General features: G+C 48.8%; 1 protein-coding gene across 2 annotated transcripts; it reads left to right on the top strand.

Annotated features, from left to right (window-relative positions):
- The first annotated feature begins 6,632 nt into the window (after nucleotides 1–6,632).
- LOC135820767 (uncharacterized) lies at nucleotides 6,633–19,043 on the top strand. Of its 2 annotated transcripts, XM_065333800.1 has the most exons (8): nucleotides 6,633–7,151; nucleotides 7,665–7,785; nucleotides 8,057–8,257; nucleotides 11,676–11,724; nucleotides 11,872–11,962; nucleotides 13,517–13,593; nucleotides 13,846–14,078; nucleotides 18,059–19,043. In XM_065333800.1, exons 2-7 carry the CDS (start codon nucleotides 7,768–7,770, stop codon nucleotides 14,076–14,078), a joined length of 669 nt encoding a protein of 222 aa, XP_065189872.1. In that variant the 5' UTR covers nucleotides 6,633–7,151; nucleotides 7,665–7,767; the 3' UTR covers nucleotides 18,059–19,043. The 2 variants fall into 2 exon arrangements, with proteins under 2 accessions (XP_065189872.1, XP_065189871.1); XM_065333799.1 differs by lacking the exon at nucleotides 7,665–7,785 and having other exon boundaries at nucleotides 6,642–7,151.
- The last annotated feature ends 1,093 nt before the right edge of the window (nucleotides 19,044–20,136 follow it).

Genomic DNA, 20,136 nt, shown 5'->3' with positions numbered 1-20,136 from the left:
AGGTCAGCCTTCAGGGAGGAGCGAATGCCGAGCAGGACTAGTGGCAGATGTTCCGTCCAGCGCTGTGGATTGTCGGAAGCTCGGAGTGCAGCTTTCAGTTGTCTGTGAAAGCGCTCTACCATGCCGTTGGCAGGAGGGTGGTAAGCCGTTGTACGAATGCGAGACGTGCCAAGTAGTGACATGAGCGATGACCACAGGGATGACTCAAATTGGGCACCTCGGTCGGTTGTGAGCACAGTGGGAACACCAAATCGGGCGACCCAGGTGGCAACAAACTGGCGAGCGACGGTTTCGGCTGTAATGTCGGGAATAGGTACTGCTTCGGGCCAGCGAGTAAAGCGATCTACCATCGTCAAGAGGTAGCGAGACTCACTAGAAGATGGAAGCGGGCCTACGATGTCGACATGGACATGGGAGAAACGGGCATCAGGTTGCTTGAATGCACTTACGGGAGATGTGGTGTGGCGTTGAACTTTAGACTGCTGACAAGCGTGGCAGGTACGACACCACTCACTAATATCCTTGTTCATCGCGGGCCAGACGTAGCGAGCTGTAATCAGGTGCCTGGTAGCGCGGGTACCAGGGTGGGAGAGGCCGTGAAGCGAATTGAAAACAGCACGGCGCAGCTTGGCAGGTACATACGGGCGGGCAGACGCAGTAGAGGTGTCACAGATGAGCGAGTGATCAGTCATGGGCAGAGCTATAGATTGCCAGCATAGCGAAGTGGATGGATCCTTACCAGGACTGGGCAAGTCTGGATCATCTTGTTGAGCGGCGGCAAAGGAAGCTGTGTCAATGGCAGTGATGGCAGAAACGGGTTCATCAGGTAGGTGGCATCGTGACAGTGCATCAGCGGCAGCATTCTGAGAACCCTTGACATGACGAATATCTGTCGTGAACTCAGCAATGTACGACAAATGGCGCTGTTGACGCGGGCTGTGGGTCTGTGAACGGCTGTGGATGGCATGTGTCAGAGGCTTGTGATCGGTGCACACATGGAAGACACGCCCTTCCAGGAAGTGTCGGAAATGCTTAATGGCTAGGTAAATAGCGAGGAGCTCTCGACAGAAGGTGCTGTAGCGTGTCTCAGCAGGCTTTAACTTGCGTGAAAAGAAGGCAACAGGATAACACTCACCATCTAGCTCTTGTTGGAGGACGGCACCAACAGCAATGTCTGAAGCGTCGACCATCAAGCTGTAGGCGGCATCCGGGCGAGGATGGTGAAGTGTGATGGCATCAGTGAACGCAGCTTTGACATCATTGAAAGCAGCGAGGGCCGAGTCGGACCAGACGAGCGCGCCTTTGGTGCGGTGGCGTTTCTCAAGCATAGCGTGCAGAGGTGCGAGCTTAGCAGCAAGATGTGGCTGAAATCGGTGATAGAACGTGACGAAGCCGATGAACTCACGGAGCTTACGAACACTAGCTGGCTGTGGGAATTCACGAATGGCGGTCATGCGAGCGTCGAGAGGTCGGATACCTGAGGCAGTCACGTGATGTCCCAGGAAGTCAAGCTCATCCTGGCCGAACTGCGACTTCCGGACGTTGATCAAGATGCCATGTGAAGCAAGGCGGGAGAATATGCAGCGAAGGTGGGCCATATGTTCAGCGGGTGAGGCGCTAGCAATGAGCAAGTCATCCAGATATGCAAAGCAGAAGGGAAGGTCTGAAACTACCTGGTCAATGAAGCGTTGGAATGTCTGGGCTGCGTTGCGAAGGCCAAAGGGCATGCGGACAAACTCAAACAGTCCAAAGGGGGTGGTGATGGCAGTTTTCGGGATGTCGTCAGGGTGCACAGGAATGTGGTGGTATGCACGGACGAGGTCAATCTTAGAGAATATGATCTTGTCATGCAGGTGGGACGTAAAGTCTTGAATATGCGGGATGGGATAGCGGTCGGGGATCGTGCAGTCATTCAAGGCTCGGTAATCACCACAGGGTCGCCAGTCACCGGATTTCTTTGGCACCATATGCAGAGGGGATGACCATGCACTAGAGGAGGGACGAATAATGCCTAAATCTAACATGTGTTGGAACTCACACTTAGCGACAGCAAGGCGGTCGGGTGCCAGACGGCGAGGCTTAGCGTGGACGGGGTGGCCATCTGTGACTATGCGGTGTGTCACATTGTGCTTGACAGGCGAGTCACCAGTGGTCGGTCGGACAAGGTCAGGAAACTCACTCAGCAGGGCAGAATACTCACTAGGGCTATCAGTGTCCAGCAGGTTGGTAGCGGAGGTGCTGACATCCGAGGCGGATCCGACAACGGCAAGTTGAGTAGTGGAATCCCGGAGACATCTGGCGGCCAGGTCGACAGTGAGCTGGAAGTGGCCAAGGAAATCCGCACCCAGGATCGGATAGCTGACGTCAGCAACGACGAAGACCCATTTGAAAGTGCGTCGGAGACCTAAGTCTAAATCTAGCAGCTGCTGACCGTACGTGGCGATGCTGCTCTGATTCGCTGCACGGAGACGAGGACTATTGCGATGAACACGACGAGACAGAGTTACGAATGACGGAGGAAGAACACTGACGGCGGCGCCGGTGTCGACAAGGAACTCGACGGACTGGGAGCGATCCTTGACGAATAGTAGGCGACCGGTAGCGGTATTCGAGGGGCCAACCACACGAGCGGTCGCGACTAGTGGCTGGCCTTCCCGTTTCCCGACAGGAATCGGCAGGGGTCTCGGCATTTGTTCGCCTTCGCACCGAACGCACGGTGATACCAGCAAAGGTCGTCGTGATTGTCACGGCCGGGAGACCTGGAGGCACTTGGGTGGCGTGACGGTGGCCCGGGACTACGCTCTCGTTGGCGGCCACGCTGGGAAGGGGCACCGGTGTCACGGGTCATCACATTCACAGCGGACGTCAGCTTGGCGAGTTCAGCTCGGAGCTGGGCCATCTCAGCCCTGTCAGCGGTGCAGGCCTGTTCCGCATCTGTGGACGCTGTAGATCTACATGATAAGGCCGTACTAGACCGAGCAGGGCTAGGGGCTTCACTCAGAGCGTGAACACTTGTACCGGTGAGTGGGGTTGAGCACGTGCTTTCAACCACCTTGTCAGCAAGCGCTGCAAGGTCGTCCAGGCTGAGGCTTGCAGGTGTTGCAGCCAGAATCAGGCGGACCGTCACGGGCAAACGCTGTACAAATAGCTCGCGCAGGATAGTTGGGTCTAGAGACTTACTGCCCAAAAGCTGTTGCATGCGTCGGAGGACGCGACTTGGTCGGCTGTCCCCGATGTCCGCCGTCGAGAGTAGCTCACGCAACCGTGCCTGATCGGACTTTTGGGTGCGTGCGGTAAGCGCCTCTTTCAGGACTTGGTACGGCTCCTCGGCTGGCGGCGCTAGGAGCAAGTCCCGAATCTCAGCGGCGTATTCAGGAGCCAGCGAACTCACGACGACATTATACTTGGCCCGCGGGTTGGTGATGCGATGGTTGGCAAAATGCGCTTCTGCCTGTGCAAACCAAAGCTGCGGATCGCCGGGCCAGTACTGCGGCAGTCGGAAGGTGATGGCAGACACCGGACGGTCCGGTGCGTCGTGTTGGTCGTTGCGGGCGAGTGGTTGGTTTTGGGCCGGGGCGGAGGAGCTAGCGGCAGCTGAAGCTCCAGAGGCGGAAGCGGAAGAACCATCGTCGCTGGACATATTGCACTTTACTCACGTCGGGGGTCACCAATTTAGTAGTCTAGATACAGTGCAACGAGTGTTAGTTTCCAAGATCTTTACAAGACTGGCGAACACTAAATGTCATGAAGAAAGTGAAGAGAAAGGAGGTTTATATAGGAAAGAGATTGTGATAGAAGACTGTGCAATGAAGTTTGTTGTTTTGTTAGATATCTGACGTGTGCTGTTTGGAAGAAGTGTTTGGATGCAAACAGAACTTACAAGAGATGAGTAAAGACTACTTTTCTACAATAGCGTTGTAGGCGAGGAGTGCGTAACATCAAAAGATGTCGTAATGTGTATTGGAACTATGCTAGCCAAACATTACGTAATTATTATGGTAGCGAAGTACGTGTAGTAGGTATTACAATGTGTGCCAGAGTATGGTGAATCAGTGTTTGTGATGATGAGCAAAATATGACGTGTACATGCAAACAAATGATGATATCATGATGCGAGAACGTCAGAGACGCTACATATGTATACTCTGTGTATGTATACTCTGTGTATGTATACTCTGTGTATGTATACTCTGTGTATGTATACTCTGTGTATGTATACTCTGTGTATGTATACTCTGTGTATGTATACTCTGTGTATGTATACTCTGTGTATGTATACTCTGTGTATGTATACTCTGTGTATGTATACTCTGTGTATGTATACTCTGTGTATGTATACTCTGTGTATGTATACTCTGTGTATGTATACTCTGTGTAGGGCTCCCTGCCGACCCTGGTCTAGTACCAGGTCTACCAAGACTACAATAATGTAGTAGTACGTGTAGTAGTAGATGTTTATCTACTCCGATAGTAGACCTACACCATGGCACTGGCAGATGTACACTGCAGACACTGTCTTCCAGGTACTGTAAAACCGGAAAGTATAACGATCAAAAAGTTTAACGTTTTTGTAATTTTAGCATGATTACGAGCAGAAAGTTTAACGATGGCTTTGCTTAAATAATTGCTGGCCACCCATCTGTATGCGCATCTTTACACAGACCTCTAGCGACAATGTTTTTTCAAATAACGAAAAAATTGGTCGTTAAAACGTTAGACTTTTCAGTTTTACAGTACTAGTAGTAGATGTACTGATGTACATGTAGTAGTAAACTGACTCGATCACTACATGTACCTCACTGTCCTACCGACGTCTACACTAGTACAGTATGCAGGATGCTGCGGCTGATCTAGAGCAGGGAGTCGTATGTACGATTCCCTACAGATTGTTTTGCTTCAAAAAAGCGCTAGCGTGCATGTGTACTATGGTGTATTACTGTATCACGTTATTTTCGGTGTGACTAAATTTCGCCACCTAAAACCTGGCAGGTCGCCGATACCGAAAATTTACTATACCTAAAATATTTACATGATACAGTTCTACAGAACTGAGAACAGAACAACGTGTATGTTGCCTGATGATCGTGAGAGCATGAAACTAAAATTACTTGAAGTTGAAGTAGCAGCAAACAGGCCTTGATTGTCCTTGTTGTAGGCATATGCGGATAATGCCGGCAGAAAAAATTGGCAGAATTCGATACTTTTTCTGGTAAGTTTCATGCATTTTTGGTATGTGGATAAAGAAATGGAGAAGAATTCGAGGAATTGCCCGCCATAAGGTTTGTATGGTTCTGCCAATTTCATTGCTTTTCGGGCAGAATCTGCCACCTTTTCGAGCATTATCCGCACACCCCTACCTTGTTGTTCTGTTCTGTATTCCGCTCTCTGGCTCCGCAGTGTTGAGCACTGTCAGCACACTCTACATCCTCCGTACCGGTCATACAATTCTAGTATACAGTAATCCTATCATGTACTTCACTGATGAAAGACTGGCCAAACTATGCTTTTCAAATAACCTACTGAAGTAGTTCACAAAAATTCGATTTCACGTGAAAATGGGAAAATGGAAAATAGAAAAAAAACGATCGACGTACGAATTGGTACGTCATAAGTAGCGAAATTAATTAAGCAAATACTACATGATTGTATACAGTACATTATGATGATTGTAGTCAGCCTCTTTTACGGGCAAAATAAACACAATGAATATATTTTCCCAAGTGTTCCAAAAACTTCAACTCAAAGTTCTAGAAAGAAAAAAAAAGAAAGAAAAAACACGCAAAAAACAAAACAGCATAATAATGTATATACCTACTTAGGTAAACAGCAGCAAGTTCAACTTCAAGTCAATATTCCAGTCATTGTCTGTTACCGCTCGTGCACGCTAAGCCGCTACCCGGGCCTCTACCACTGCCAGCGCAGCAGAGGTATCACCCACATAATATTATGATGATTGTACAGATCTAATAAGGGGCCGTCCGTAAATATCGATGTTTTGTTCAATTTCCTCATGAAACGTGACCAGCTGCCACTCTAATTTCGCCGTACACCTAGGTTTATGTTGCCACGGTCGCACAACCTTGCCATGGCTATGCTCACGAGGTTGACTTTCACTTTGTGTAGGTCATAAACTACATGTTCGAACAGCGCCCGTCCATAGATAGAGTTCGATATTTTTTCTGCAAAGACGAGACGAACAGGTCCCCAACCCCCCCCCCCCCAAACGAACGAATATCTTCTCTAAAAAAACATCGATATTTGTGGACGACCCCTAATCATGATAATAGTCCTAAAAAAGAAAGAAAGGACAGATGCAGCATGTCGTGCTACGCATGATACGATCCGTACCATGGATGCCATGGCCGGAGGATTAGCAAGACGAAATTCGCGTTCGCGTTCGCAAACTTTTTCAGTTCGCGAACTGGATTGCGAACTTTCGCATTTTCGTTCAAAAGTAGTTGGAACACGAATCGCGGATTTTGTGTCAGGGCAGTCATAAATTTACCACGCTGTACTGTCTGTGCACCATGGTACACAATGAACGTCGTGTCAACGTCATGCATGTGCGAATTCTGTTTGCTAATCCTTCTCATAACGGGAATTCCGTCAATAGTGAGTTCGACTTTCCTTGGAGAGCGAACGCAAACGCGAATTTCGTCTTGCTAATCCTCCGTACTAAAACAATCAATGAGAAAAGACGAAAAAGACAGTTCTGTACACTGATCGCAAAAGAAGAAGATGAGTTTAGCTACTGAAGTAATTGTACTGTCAAAATAGTATTGTGTTGCTTACTCCCATGGCCCATAGTAGATCCACTCAGCGTGTCGAGCAGCGGCGAACTGCCCCACTTCATGAATGTTCTTCAAGGAGTAATCAACGGTTCTGACCTCGGAACTGGGCCGGCGAAGAAGTGCCACTTATCTCCAGCCGTTTAGCGAACTGTGTGTTTCTTCGTGCGCAGAGACCTCCGCTACGTAGACATGTTTCCCTACCAGAGTTCTGGGTCTGCCCACGCAGCCCAATTTCAAGACTATTGTGCTTGACGAAAACATTGTAGGACTCGCAGTGAGAGATGAAGCAGGGCTTCCACCGGCACTGGCATAGTCCAGACGTGGGTATCCGTGATGGTGGACAAGAGGCTACTACTTCGGGTAAGATTTCACACTTCAGGGGCGTAAGCAGGATAGTGATCAAGGGGGGTGCCACGACTTTCCGCACACGAAAGTACATGCACTTATGTTGGTCCTTTCATGTATATGACTGCACATTACTCCCGTAGCTATGCAAAAGACGTTACCGTAAAAGTCCGTAAATAAGTACCTGCCCGAAAGAAATACCCCCTTTCATTCTTTTGGCTCTGTCTGTTGAAGTCAAGTCAAGCCCGATAAACATACTGCCCGAAATAAGTACCGGTACGATGCGCACATGCAGCACGTACCATGTACATCGACATGAAAATGACTTCTCCACTACACACAAGTCAGGTCCGAAAGTTAGTTCATGCCCGAAAGTCAGTACCCGCCCGAAAGTTAGTACGGGTGTGGTCACTAAATTCGAAAGTAAATACGTACTTATTTACGAACTTTTACGGTACTTCAGTAACGTCTGGCGCTAGCCAGGGTCCACACAGCTTTAATTCCGTGTTTGTTTGTTTTTACCATCAGCATGCCTGGCGCTATCCCGTACCTGTCCCATACCTTACCATCAAAGACAGCTGGCCACAATGGCTGGTGAATGGCTGGTGAATGGCTGGTGAATGGCTGGTGAATGGCTAGTGAATGGCTGGTGAATGGCTGGACAGTCTTCCTTACCACTTGCTCTTCTCTAGTATTGAACAATTTCATTCGATGATCATTTCTTGTCCCGCCATACATGTACAGTTGTTGTCCACCTGTTGTCATGGTAGCCACCGACATTGCCCATCATCACACGTGTTGTGTTTATGATCCTTGTCTGTTGTTGTGTTTATGATACTTGTCTGTTGTTGTGGTAATGATCCATGTCTGTTGTTGTGTTTATGATCCATGTCTGTTGTTGTGGTTGTTGTGCTGTGAAGGAGACTGTGGCATGCGGTTGTGGCAAGATGAGCGATAGTGTGCTGTGCATTACGCACGGGAGAGGGAAGTGCATCGACCACGCTACCTGCTTTCACGCAGTCGACGTGTTTGAGCCTGGAACGACTCCGATGTGTCCCGTCTTGAACAAGGAGGCGAGGATCCCCAATGGAGGACTGTCCTTCTGGAAGAGATGGACTCAGGTGAGAGTGCATGGAAATGTACCAAGAGTATCTATACCACCCCCACTCCTGTACGAGCATATTATACCCCCCCCCCCCCCCCACGAGTATATCCCCCCCCCCCCTCCAAGCGTCTATACCCCTTCCAAGACCATTATCACCCCCCTCCCCCCCCCCCCCCTCCCCCAAGACTGTACGTGTATACTGCCAATTATATTCCCAAGTATAGAGTATAGTCATGTTTATGCCACCCCCCCCCCCCCCCCCCCCCACCGCCACCATACACACACACACACACACACACACACACACATACACACACACATACACACACCTTGAACGTTGAACCTTGAACGTGCCCATTGCCGATGGCAATGATAGCAAAGGGACTATCCGCTAGCTTTGCAGTACGGAGCGTGGCGCTTGAGGTCCCCGGAACGACGGCAGACCTTTCCACATGCGCAGCGAAAGCCAGAGTCAGGATCAGGAGGAGCACGGGCGGGAGGACGACGATGAGCAATCTGCCTCCAGGCAGAGCGATCCTGGGCAGCATCAAACCAGCAGTCAGAAGGCACAGGGGGGCTGATGGAGCGGAGATCATCCACGATGACGTCACGCCACCGCTTGCGTGGACCATGGCGAGGGCGTGTTGCAGGGAGCTCCCCAAACAAAACTCGCTTCGGCATGCGGTCGTCGTTCATCCGGCCAACATGGCCAAGCCAACGCAGTCGATGTTCCCGGATGATGTCCGCGACGTCACAGTCAATGCCGAGGGTTCGGGCCATGGTAACCGAGGTGACGCGGTTGTCCCACTGGTCCCGCCTGGATACGCCAACGATGATGCGAACACACTGGTGATGAAAGGTGTTGAGAGAGCGCAGGTCCGGTGCCTTCGGCGTCCACGTCTCTGCTCCGTACAGGAGGGTCGTCAGCACAAGGGCGATGTACACGCGGCGCCGACAGCGGAGAGATAACGACCGATTCTCAAACACTGGGACACGGAGACTGCCGAACACACGCGAAGCCTTGGCGAGACGGGACTGTACATCATGCGAAGACTGCCCGTCCCGATGGATGACGCTGCCAAGGTACGTAAAACTGTCAACGGCCTCGATGGTGCTCTCACCAAGAGACACCGGCTCATTCATGGGCGAATTGACAGTCATGCTTTTGGTCTTCGATAGACTGACCGTGAGGCCCCACCGAGCCGCACACGAAATAAACAATTCCGTGCACCGATCAAAAATCGGCTTAGTGGTGGCATACACTGCAGCATCGTCCGCAAACTGGGACTCTGTGACGACATCACGTTGCAGGCGGGACTTGGCAGTGCGGTCTCCAACCAACTTTCGGCCAACTCGGTAGTGCAGCTCAACACCAGCGTCCGGGCACATGGAGCGCCAATACCCAACGACTGCAGAGAAATACAAGTTAAACAAGACGGGTGCCAAAGTACAACCCTGACGCAGACCGTTGTTGACGTTAATGGCAGCAGTGACACCGCCCTCGATGCGGACCTTCACCTCCATCGACTCATGCAAGGACTCATGTTCCAATACCTAAGAAAGGCAACTTGAAAGTTTGTGATAACTGGAGGGGTATCAGCCTTTTGGATGTTGTTGGGAAGTTGTTTGCGCGGATTCTTCAGAACCGGCTGCAGACAATCTCGGAGAAGATGCTTCCCGAGTCACAGTCTGGTTTTCGCAAGGGCAGAGGGTGTGCAGACATGATCTTTGTTGCCAGGCAATTGATTGAGAAATCTTACGAACATGACTCGCCGTTGTATGCTCTCTTTGTCGATTTGCGAAAGGCATACGACTCGATCCCCCGTCCAGCGCTGTGGTGTTTGCTCCAGAAGTTTGGTGTTCCCCCAAGGATGCTCAGTATCATCAAGTCCTTACACACACACACACACACACACACACACACACACACACACACACACACACACACACACATACACACCAGCAGTTCAGCGATCCTCTGTGAATGCCGCTGTCTGCTGATCACTGAATTGCATGAAACGTGAAATTACAGCTACACAGCTATTTGCCTCCGTCACGTGTGTGTGTGTGTATGTGTGTGTGTGTGTGTGTGTGTGTGTGTGTGTGTGTGTGTGTGTGTGTGTGTGTATGTGTGTGTTAGGGCTGAAACGAACATAACATTTGAGTATTCGAACGTTCTTGATGTTAACGAACGAACGAACGAGCATTCTCTAACGTTCTCGTCGCACGCGCGTGCTCGCGCACGAACCGGCATAGGCAAGAAAATAGTGGAATTTTTGAATACAGTGTAGCAATAAACCTCTGTGGCGCACGAATTTTGCGTTTTCATGAATGCGGCTGGTTTGTGATGAGAATTTCTTTCTCGATTTTTACCTCTTTTTTGAATCTTGTAGTTGTGCTGTCTGCAATGCACGTACTGAGCAGTTTGTGGCGATTTTTCTTCTCCAGAATGCGCAATGGCCGCGAAAGTAGCGAAATTTAATCACTTGCGAAAGTTTCCAACTTTACAGTACGACTTTTATGATGCTTTCAAAAGTTGAGGCACAATGGCCTCCAACTGAGCAACGCCATACTGCTACTGCTGAGGACCAGAACGTTGCGTCACCGCAACGTTTGTCATCAACTTGCTTCCTGTTCAGTGTTGATGCCGCAGCAATAACTGCACTCCCAGAGACGACAGAAGAATGCTGAAAGTTATCGTAGTTGTGTTTTCAGGTGCGCATAGAGGTTGCTCGCCGTTTTGCGCTACGGGGAAATCCTGCAGGTAGCTGACTTCTCATCCTCGGATTTGGTAAAATGATCCCAAACAACAGAATGGGGAGCACGACCGAAAACAGTTTCTGACATGGGAACAGTGCGAACTCGAAACAAAACTACGAAGTGGTCAAAGGAAGAGCGAGCAGCCAAAATATGTAAGTACATGTAGATCTACGAGTACTCATGCTTTGTTCCGATGTTCGTCTATATGTCGTCGCCTCGACTCCGGCCAAGTGCCGGTTCAGTTCGTGAACCACGCGCGCGGGTCGTTTACCACCTGGTGCAGCGCTGGTCACAAGCACGCAGCTACACATATTCTGCAGGCGGTGTACGTGTGTGAAACGATCGTGACTGATCGCGATGTTTTTACGGGTTTATCGTACCGTACGCACATTCTCAAAGTTCGAATGTTCGTGAGAACTACGAATGTTCGTTCGCTGTGGCCTAACGAACGAATATTCGAATGTTCGGTATATTCGTTTCACCCCTAGTGTGTGTACGTGTGTGTGTGTGTGCTTGTGTGCGTGCGTATGTGTGTTTGTTTGCGTGCATGCGCGTGCTTGCACGTGTGTGAGTGTGTGTGTGTGGGGAGGGGGGGGGGGTGAGAGGGGGATTGCTTCGTGTGCACTTCCACTCACTATCCTGCACGTATCTGTGTGCTGATCCACTGTTGACAGGACCCTTCAAACCTTGCCCTGCGCCGAGAACCAACTCCATCAGGCTCAGGTAAGGGAAATTCCCTAAACGCGGGTAGAACGGTTTTGAACCGGTTATACATGTATATCCGTGTACAATGAACCGCTTGCAAATAAATCTCTTCTCTTTTGTCACTGAGCTGATTTCATTGTCTGATTTCATTGTGTATCTGTGCAGCGTGTGTGGGCACTGGCGGTGCAGCCATCAGTTTACTTTGCATGTCACCGGAGGAATACGTCTCGGCCAAGTACTGCAACCTGACCAACGCGTAAGTATTTAAAAAATATCTAAAAGAACCCATAGCCATCAAGAATGTGCCAATGCCCGTACAACCTTTATCCAATGCTGGGATTGCAGAACTTTGCATCACGTGGCATGGTTCCCTAGGTTACACTGGTGAACAGTGCAAAGTGATCGCCAGAAAGCTGCACCCGACGTAGGGATATGGTCCATGCTGTAGTTATTAGGGCTGAGTCGGGTAGCATTTTCTTCGGGTATCGAGTCCGGGTAGTTTTCCACGGGTAGCACGGGTACCCGATCGGGTAATGTTTCCATGGTAAGACCACAATGCACACCGGCCCCTTCGATTGCGCATTGGGTAGACATGCATGATTTATTTGTACACGTGCACTGTACATGATGTCATCTGCGACCTCGGGTTTTCAGGTACTATTCGGTACCCGACTACCCGAGGTCCTCACGGGTAGCACGGGTACCCGACTACCCGTGCACACCATTAGGAGTTATCATGAAAATATATTAAATGACGTTCACTACCTTGTCAGTTTGAGCACTCTGGCAGGTATGGTCGGGCCTGGTTTAAATCTGGCTTTGGAAAAATTAATTTTTCATTGCTATCAGGTTCGGCCTCATTTCCTCTGTGCTGCGCGGATGAGTCCACAAAGGACGAAACAGTTCTGTCCGCAGATTGAATTCCTGTATATGGGTTTGTGACGTGAAGTGACGATTTGCCGTCGCAGACCCGACAGATTGGAGTTGCACACCCTTGCTGGTTATGTGCTCTCTGGATGGTGTAGTGTATTGGTGTAAGAAGTGCTGCTTTTGCCTGGCTATGTTCACCTGCTTGTTATGGACATTCAGTGATTATCTGTAAGTGTCCTCAAACTGGGAAGATGTTTTTTTTTGTGTGTCTGCAAGCGCGTGATGAGAACAACAGATGTGTCATCGTCTTTTATGAACTTCCCCGAAGAAGTAGGAAGTGGAAAGAGAAAAGTAATGTCAGCTGACATTTTATTCCCCCTCCCCCCCCTCCCCTAACTCTATGTTATGCATTTGAAAGTGTTTTGCTGACGGGACTGACGCACGACTGCCATTTAACGCACGCGAGAAGTCCATCGAACCTATTGTACGTGGTACTTGGGACACAATAATGAATGTTGTCGTGGTATTTGTTGGATCGTGGAGCTCTTGGACGTCGACCCTTCTCTCTCTCTCTCTCTCTCTCTCTCTCTCTCTCTCTCTCTCTCTCTCTCTCTCTCTCTCTCTCTCTCTCTCTCTCGCTCTCTCTCTCTCTCTCTCTCTCTCTCTCTCTCTCTCTCTCTCTCTCTCTCTCTCTCTCTCTCTCTCTCTCTCTCTTTAATATACTGTTGGAAACTACTCCGATGTCTCTGTGATGTGTACGTGTGCATGTGTTCGTTTGTGGGGTTGTGTGTATGTGTATGTGTGTGTGTGCATGCATGCATATGTGTGTATGTGTGTGTGTGTGTGTGTGTGTGTATGTCCGCGATGGGCAAGTCTGAGGTCTGAGGTGTGCGTGTATGCATGTATGCGTGCATGTGCTCACATTGTTGTTTTTTCTCAGTGATAAGCTGGTGACACTTACCGATTTGACTGATCTCGGAAACAAGATGGCGGAGTACTTGACTGTTGCGGAACGAAGTAAGTGTTCGCACTTGTATTGTTTAGTTTTCATCTTGTCATAGGCTTTCACATTAAGGTATATTATCGTGAGGTGAGAGTGACAAGACTGGTGGAGGACACCACAAAAAAATTGTTTGTCTTCTTTGTTGGAAGGTCTTACCCGGAATCCTGTGGATCCTGTGGATCTATGTTCTTTATCCTATCTCTATTCTCATATTCTGGTTCTGGATTACAGAGAAAATGTTTTCTTGTTCTGGTTCTGGATTACAGGGAAACTGGCCAAGCAGCTGGTAATGGCAGCCGGTGAGTTTGTCCACAACTTTGAGAGCATCATGACCACTTACATCAAGGAGAACCGACACGGCCTAGCGGATACCGACAATGTGGCCGGTCAGCTCTTCTACATCGTCCACAAGAAGGAGATCAGCTGCAAGGAGCTTCTGTGCATTTTTGGCAGCGTTCACTCAGGAGGAAGTCGTCGCGAGAGTAGCACAGATTATTGAGTGAGTGTGACACATAGGACACCGGCGAAGCATTTGACCAGTGGAAGGGTTAGGGTAGGGGGGTAGGTGGTAGGGCACAGACTGCATGATGACCCCAGAGGAAGCAGCACCAGATGGAATGGGAGGGGCAGGGGGGGGGGGCAGGGGGGCAGGGGCAGGCTTGGGAAGGGGGAGGGGGCAGGTGAGGGGAGCCCTGGGGAAGGGAGCAGGGTGCTGAGTGCATGATGACACAGAGGAGCCGGTACCAGCTGGAATGGTGGGAGGGGCAGGGTGGAGGGGCATGGGGGAGGGGAAGGTGGGCAGGGAGCTGAATGCATGATGTCACGGTGAAGCCAGTACCGGCAGCTGGAATGGGGGGGGGGGGGCAGGGTGCTAAATGCATGATACCACGGAGGAGCCAATAGCGGCTGGAATGGGGGGGGGGGGGGGGTACAGGGTGCTGAATGCATGATGACCCCAGAAGAGCCAGTACCGGCTAGAATGGTGAGAGGGGGCAGGGTGCTGAATGCAGAATGACCGCAGAGTAGCCAGCAATATGAATAAACGGCTGGAGGTGACTGTAGCATGGGTAGCACAGGCAACCATGTCCGCTAAAAATGTGATAATTTCTGTAGCATGGTGTTATTGCGACTGTTAGGTTTCTATCTGGCATTACTGCACTGCTGCTGTTTGAAATCCGATCGTGTGACGCAAGTATGTGCCTGGTGCTGCGCAGCCCCAGGCCTGCAAACACTGGAATGTGAACTGGTGCTGGACGCAAACTCGACTCACGCAATCGAACTTGATTGAGCAGCACTGAACGCACTGGTGCATAATGAATAGTACCATGCCGACGACCGGATGTGGTCAAGCTGTACTGTACCTGATAAAAGGGCTGATGGTGTGACGGGTGTGCGTAGTGTGAATGCACAAGGCCAGAGGGCACATGTGGTGAAGCTAGATCTAATGCACTATACCTACTTTGGCTTCAAGTACACAGATTAGCATCCTGCGTGCAGTACCAGTGTAGTGTTTCTGTAATAAGTTACATGCAGTGATCACTGAGAATGTTGTGGACATCACGCAACTGCACTATGAAAGAAACCTTGGGGGTTTGTCAACTGACAACTGCTCTATTCAGTTGCTAGTCTGCACATGCGCTGCATTAAACATGCTTTTATGGTGATGTTAAAAATTATTGACGTTTCAGGCCAGTCACCCATCGTCAGGACCTGGCGAACCTGTCGGTAACTGGCCCAAAAAGGTCAATGATTTTCAACATCACAATAATGGATGGCAGTCGTGAGCCAGTCAAGTGTCAAGTCAAGTCGGCGGAATAGCGAGCTGCAGTGTGGGGAGTAAACCCTTTTTTATCACAATAAAAGAATTTTTAATGCAGCGAATACGCGGATTGTGAATAGCGACTAAATAGAGCTGTTATCAGTTGACAAACCCCCTTGGATGCATGGCTCACTGCAAAAAACAACTAACTCATAACTCAGGGGCCGACATCCAAGGTTACCAGCCGTTTTGTTTTTCAAAACGAAAAGTTTTCGTTCGGTGGTGGGTAGTTGGGGTTGAGAAGTCTCGTTTTGGAATTAATTTTTCAATGCATGTGGAGAGTGCCCAGATGCTCCAGTTTTCCGAAACTTGAAATCAATATTGTCCTGGAGATGGCTTTCCCTGCCGAAAGTCTTTGGTGGAAAATACCGAAACTAGGGGTGAAACGACTGACCCAATTTACTTATCAATTAGATTCAATCCTATCGACTGACTATCGACTGGTTATCGACTGACATTGCCCTCACACATGAACACAAGTACAGCATATTTACGCTTACATACATGCACGTGCATGGTCACACACACACCCATGCACAAGCGAACAGAAGCAAAATATGAGCGAAATGTTTCATTTTATGAAACAATCGGTAATCCCGTTTAGGCTGTTCATACTACATTACAATACGTGTCACGTTTTGGAATTCCACGTACTGTCAAACGTCGTTTTCATGCAAGCACATGTACATTCACACAGGCACATACACGCTTTTCCTTCAGCTGTGCGTACAGCTTTTTTTTTTATACAAACTGCCGGGAACAGCAGAACGAATCTCGGTTCAGGGGTCCTAGTCTGGATATGTCGTCTACGGTTTTCGTATCAGGTGTTCTAGTTTCCGGTTTTTCCCCGCCACGTTCCATGTTGTCATGGCTATTCAGACGAAAACGTCACGTACGCCACGTTTTGGGTGTAGTGTGAATGGCCCATCAGAGCTTCGGAAAGCTCCACAATAAATAGGGCTGAGTCGGGTGGCATTTTCTCCGGGTATCGGGTTCGGATAGCTTTCCACGGGTAGCACGGGTACCCGATCGGGTAATGTTTCCATGGTAACACCACAATGCACCCCTTCCCTTACATACTGGGTACACATGCGGAGTAGCACATGAATTTGTACACGTGCACGGTACTTGATGGCAGGCACAGTGGGTTGATCAAAGACCATGATTGAGATACGAGGGGTACCTGGTTCAAGTTTTGCCTGGGAGCAGATTTTCCAGCCATGCTGCTACCCAGAGTCAACTGGGAACTTGTGGCCAGGCACAAGGGGTACATGGATGCGGCTATTAGAGAGGTTCCGGGGTAAGATTTTCCTTGCCAAAATCCGTATGGGCTCTACGGATTTTAGAGGCGTGCTCCATATGATTTTTCGGCACGGAGAATCCGTACCCGGCCGTGTGGACTGGCTTTCATACGAACCATGTTTCGTATGGAGATTTTGCGTCATAGGGTGCAGAAAGATTTTTGCGTACAAATTTGGTACGAGAAACATCGATTTTCCGCGGGAAGTTTTGATTTCGGTACAAATTTTCAAAATATAAAAGCATAGCGTGGGAATGTGACGTGTTTGCGACCGTAACCTAGGCAATGACGGCAAACACATAAGTTCCGTACTCCGGAACATTTCACTGCTGGAATACGACGTATAAAAAATCCGTAGCGCCTCTACAGATTTTGGCACGAAAAATCGTACTCCATAACCTCTCTATTAATGCCTAATGGGGTTTCTCGGCACTTGTACCAATGGTTGTGCGACTTATCCACTCACCCCCACCGTTAGGAGCTGCATCTGCCGTTAGAGTTTACCCGGTGTTGGCGGCCGTCGTGAGTTCCCTTCGTTAACGGACACGATATTTTTTTCTTTTTTACTCCACTTCATGTCATCTGCGACATCGGGTTTTTGGGCATTATTCTGTACCCGTCTACCCGAGGTCCTCACGGGTACCCGACTACCCGTGCACAACACTAATCATGATGTCTGCAAACAGTGTTGGGGGGGGGGGGGGGTGAATGCATACAGTGTGAATGTGTACAGTACAGTCGAAGGGAACTGCAAACTGCATATGGAAACACACAGACAGTGCAGGGTGCTACAATACATGCAATACTGTGTAGTACAATGTTTACTAGCACATGTGAATATGCCCATACAGCAGTGTACATGTGCTTGTACAGGTACATGATATGAATATACCCATACAGCAGTGTACATGTGCTTGTACAGGTACATGATATGAATATGCCCATACAGCAGTGTACATGTGCTTGTACAGGTACATGATATGAATATGTCCATGCAGCAATGTACATGTACTTGTGAACATGATTGGGAATGCAGCGATACTGCCGGAAGTTCGATAATGATAAAGGCAGAACTTGGCAGGATCTGCCGCTTGGTATCTTGATCGGTATGAGATAGCACAGTGAAATCGGTCTAAGATGACCGCTCAAGAGGCCTTCAAAATGTGGTCTCTGTTGCCAGCTGGTCGCCTCATCAAGGGTCATTTGACTGGAAATAGCATCCCTGGGTCGATCCTGGTTGCAGCGGTCTTCTGGGATGGTGGTTGCCTTATCCGAGTGGCCGCCTTGACAGGTTTTAATGTACCTACTCACCATGGGTGTTTTTCTGTCTGTTTATGTTTGTTTTTGCACTCCCTCTTAGGCGTGCACTGTTCATTGACGGTTGAGCTCACGATCCGGTCGTCCCGAGCCGGCAAGGCGTCCGGCAAAACCTGATGTTCCGCGAAGGTTTGCCGTGTGTGGCCGTGGTGGCCAATGCCTATCTGTGCTTGCTCAAAGTAGTGTGCAGGCTGCACTTTGGACATCGACAATAGTCACACGGAATCATGCCCTGCATCAGGTTTGTCATTCATTTCTTTGTTCTGCATGTTCTGATTTGGTTGATAATGGATGCCAAGTGAATTGAATGATCGTTTTTCTAGGTATTTTTCATCTTTTTTTGCACCGTCTCCCGCCGCTTTTTGAAATTAAAAATTATTCTCTTGAAAATTCTTTGCATAAACTACACATAATTGTTATGCAGCGTAGCACTTTTTATTTCCTTCATACAACTTTAGTGGGTTTCCCACACCAGTTTTGCATAATTATTTGTTTGATTTATCATTTCCCCAAGTTTTCCTTTAGATTTAGCAGTGCTTTAGAAGTAGCAACGTATCACAACTACATACATTGACAAACACACACACACGCACACACGTGCGCGGATGTGCACACTTGCGCTGACACACACATGCATACACGTACATGCAAATACTTCCGGCAAGACGCACAGACGCCTCGTCTGTGCATGCATATCAAGGACAGGTTTTCATCAAACCGCTGTCCATGCACTGCTTCGCCAGTGTCGCTGCGTCTCCCACAAGCAATGTGAGTATTCTTGAACTGGAGTCCGGGCTTGTTCCACTCTTGACATTTTTCCTTTATTTGGAGTGTGCCCCCCCCCCTACTTCCTCACCCAGAAGTTGCAATACGACTTCTGCTTCCTGCGCTCGTATTTTGCCGTTTTTTCAAGTTTTTCGCCTGCTCCGGCATTTTGCAGTATTTTTTATTATGTGCAATTATTATAGCATTCATTGTATTCAAGCCGGACCCCGGCACTGCACAACCACAGCAGTCGGTCGGTCTGACTCGATTTTCAAAAGACTTCGGGTATAACAACACTTCACAAAATTAATAAGGACACTTTTCTGATGCCCCGCCGAGTGTGGTTATACGCAAAGTTGACTGTTGTTGCACACCGCACAGGCTAACTGCTTTTGAGGTTATGCGAATGATGTTGTAGCATGGCTACTTTATGACACGTAATTTGTATACACATAAATAGTACACCGTAGGAATGCATGGATAGCAGTGCGCATACTCGCACTGCCTTGTCTTCTTTTTCTCCTTGTGAGACAATGAACGAATGATAACTACTTACGTAACTACAAGTATGTGCTTTGAGTGCTGAGAGTCACGATACGAGTTACAATGGTGGCAGCGGAAAAATAGTCGTCGGTTTTGTCCTCGGCTGGGAAGACGCCTCCGCAGGAGAGACAAGTTGCAGAGTCGACAAGTTCCAGAGAGTCTGAGACCAGTTCCAGCTACTCGGGAGACCAGCCCACAGACTAAGTTCTAATTTATTAGTATTGATCATTCTATCCTTCGTCTCGTTTTCCATTCTTTACTTACTTCTTGACTGATCGTTCGCTGTGCATAAGTAACAGTTTTGTTTGGTGTATGTAGAACATGGTAGAAAGGGCTACATTTTCACAAAAATATTTTGCGTGTAGCAATGGCTACATTTTCACAAAAATATTTTGCGCACGTGAGACTGCGTGGCATACTAAGCAAGTACACTGTTGACGTCATGTCCTGTGTATGTGCACGTGAACGTCCGTGTGACGTAACCAGAATGTTTTGTGTAGGTCAATTTTTTTGTAACATTTTTCAAAAGTTTTTTTGAACTACAATTTTTTTAATGTTTGTAGCTTGGGCCATTTTTGATAGTGAGATATCGAGATGGGCAAATCCAAAGGCAGAAAGAAGACCAGGTACCCTCGACCTCGTCCGTTCAAAATACTGTCTGACGAACATGCCAGTGCATCAGAGTTGCACCAGTCTAATGACACCGGAGTGCGTGATCAACTAGCTCAGGCGCTCGAGAAACTTGATCGCAGGTTGACAGATCTCGAAAAGAGACTCAGCTGTTTGGAAATTGTTGCTCCACGAACACAGGTT

Source organism: Sycon ciliatum, chromosome 7 (assembly GCF_964019385.1).
Source record: "Sycon ciliatum chromosome 7, ocSycCili1.1, whole genome shotgun sequence".
NCBI lineage: Eukaryota > Metazoa > Porifera > Calcarea > Leucosolenida > Sycettidae > Sycon > Sycon ciliatum.
Note: the sequence above shows the minus strand (reverse complement) of the source record. Positions and strands in the feature narration are given on the sequence as shown.

Excerpts from the sequence above, each read along its gene's own strand:
- LOC135820767 (XM_065333799.1), top strand. The coding sequence starts at position 7,125 with ATGGTGGACAAGAGGCTACTACTTCGG. Across the intron at positions 8,258-11,675 it reads TCTGGAAGAGATGGACTCAG|GACCCTTCAAACCTTGCCCT; the intron begins GTGAGAGTGCAT and ends CACTGTTGACAG. Across the intron at positions 11,963-13,516 it reads TACTGCAACCTGACCAACGC|TGATAAGCTGGTGACACTTA; the intron begins GTAAGTATTTAA and ends GTTTTTTCTCAG.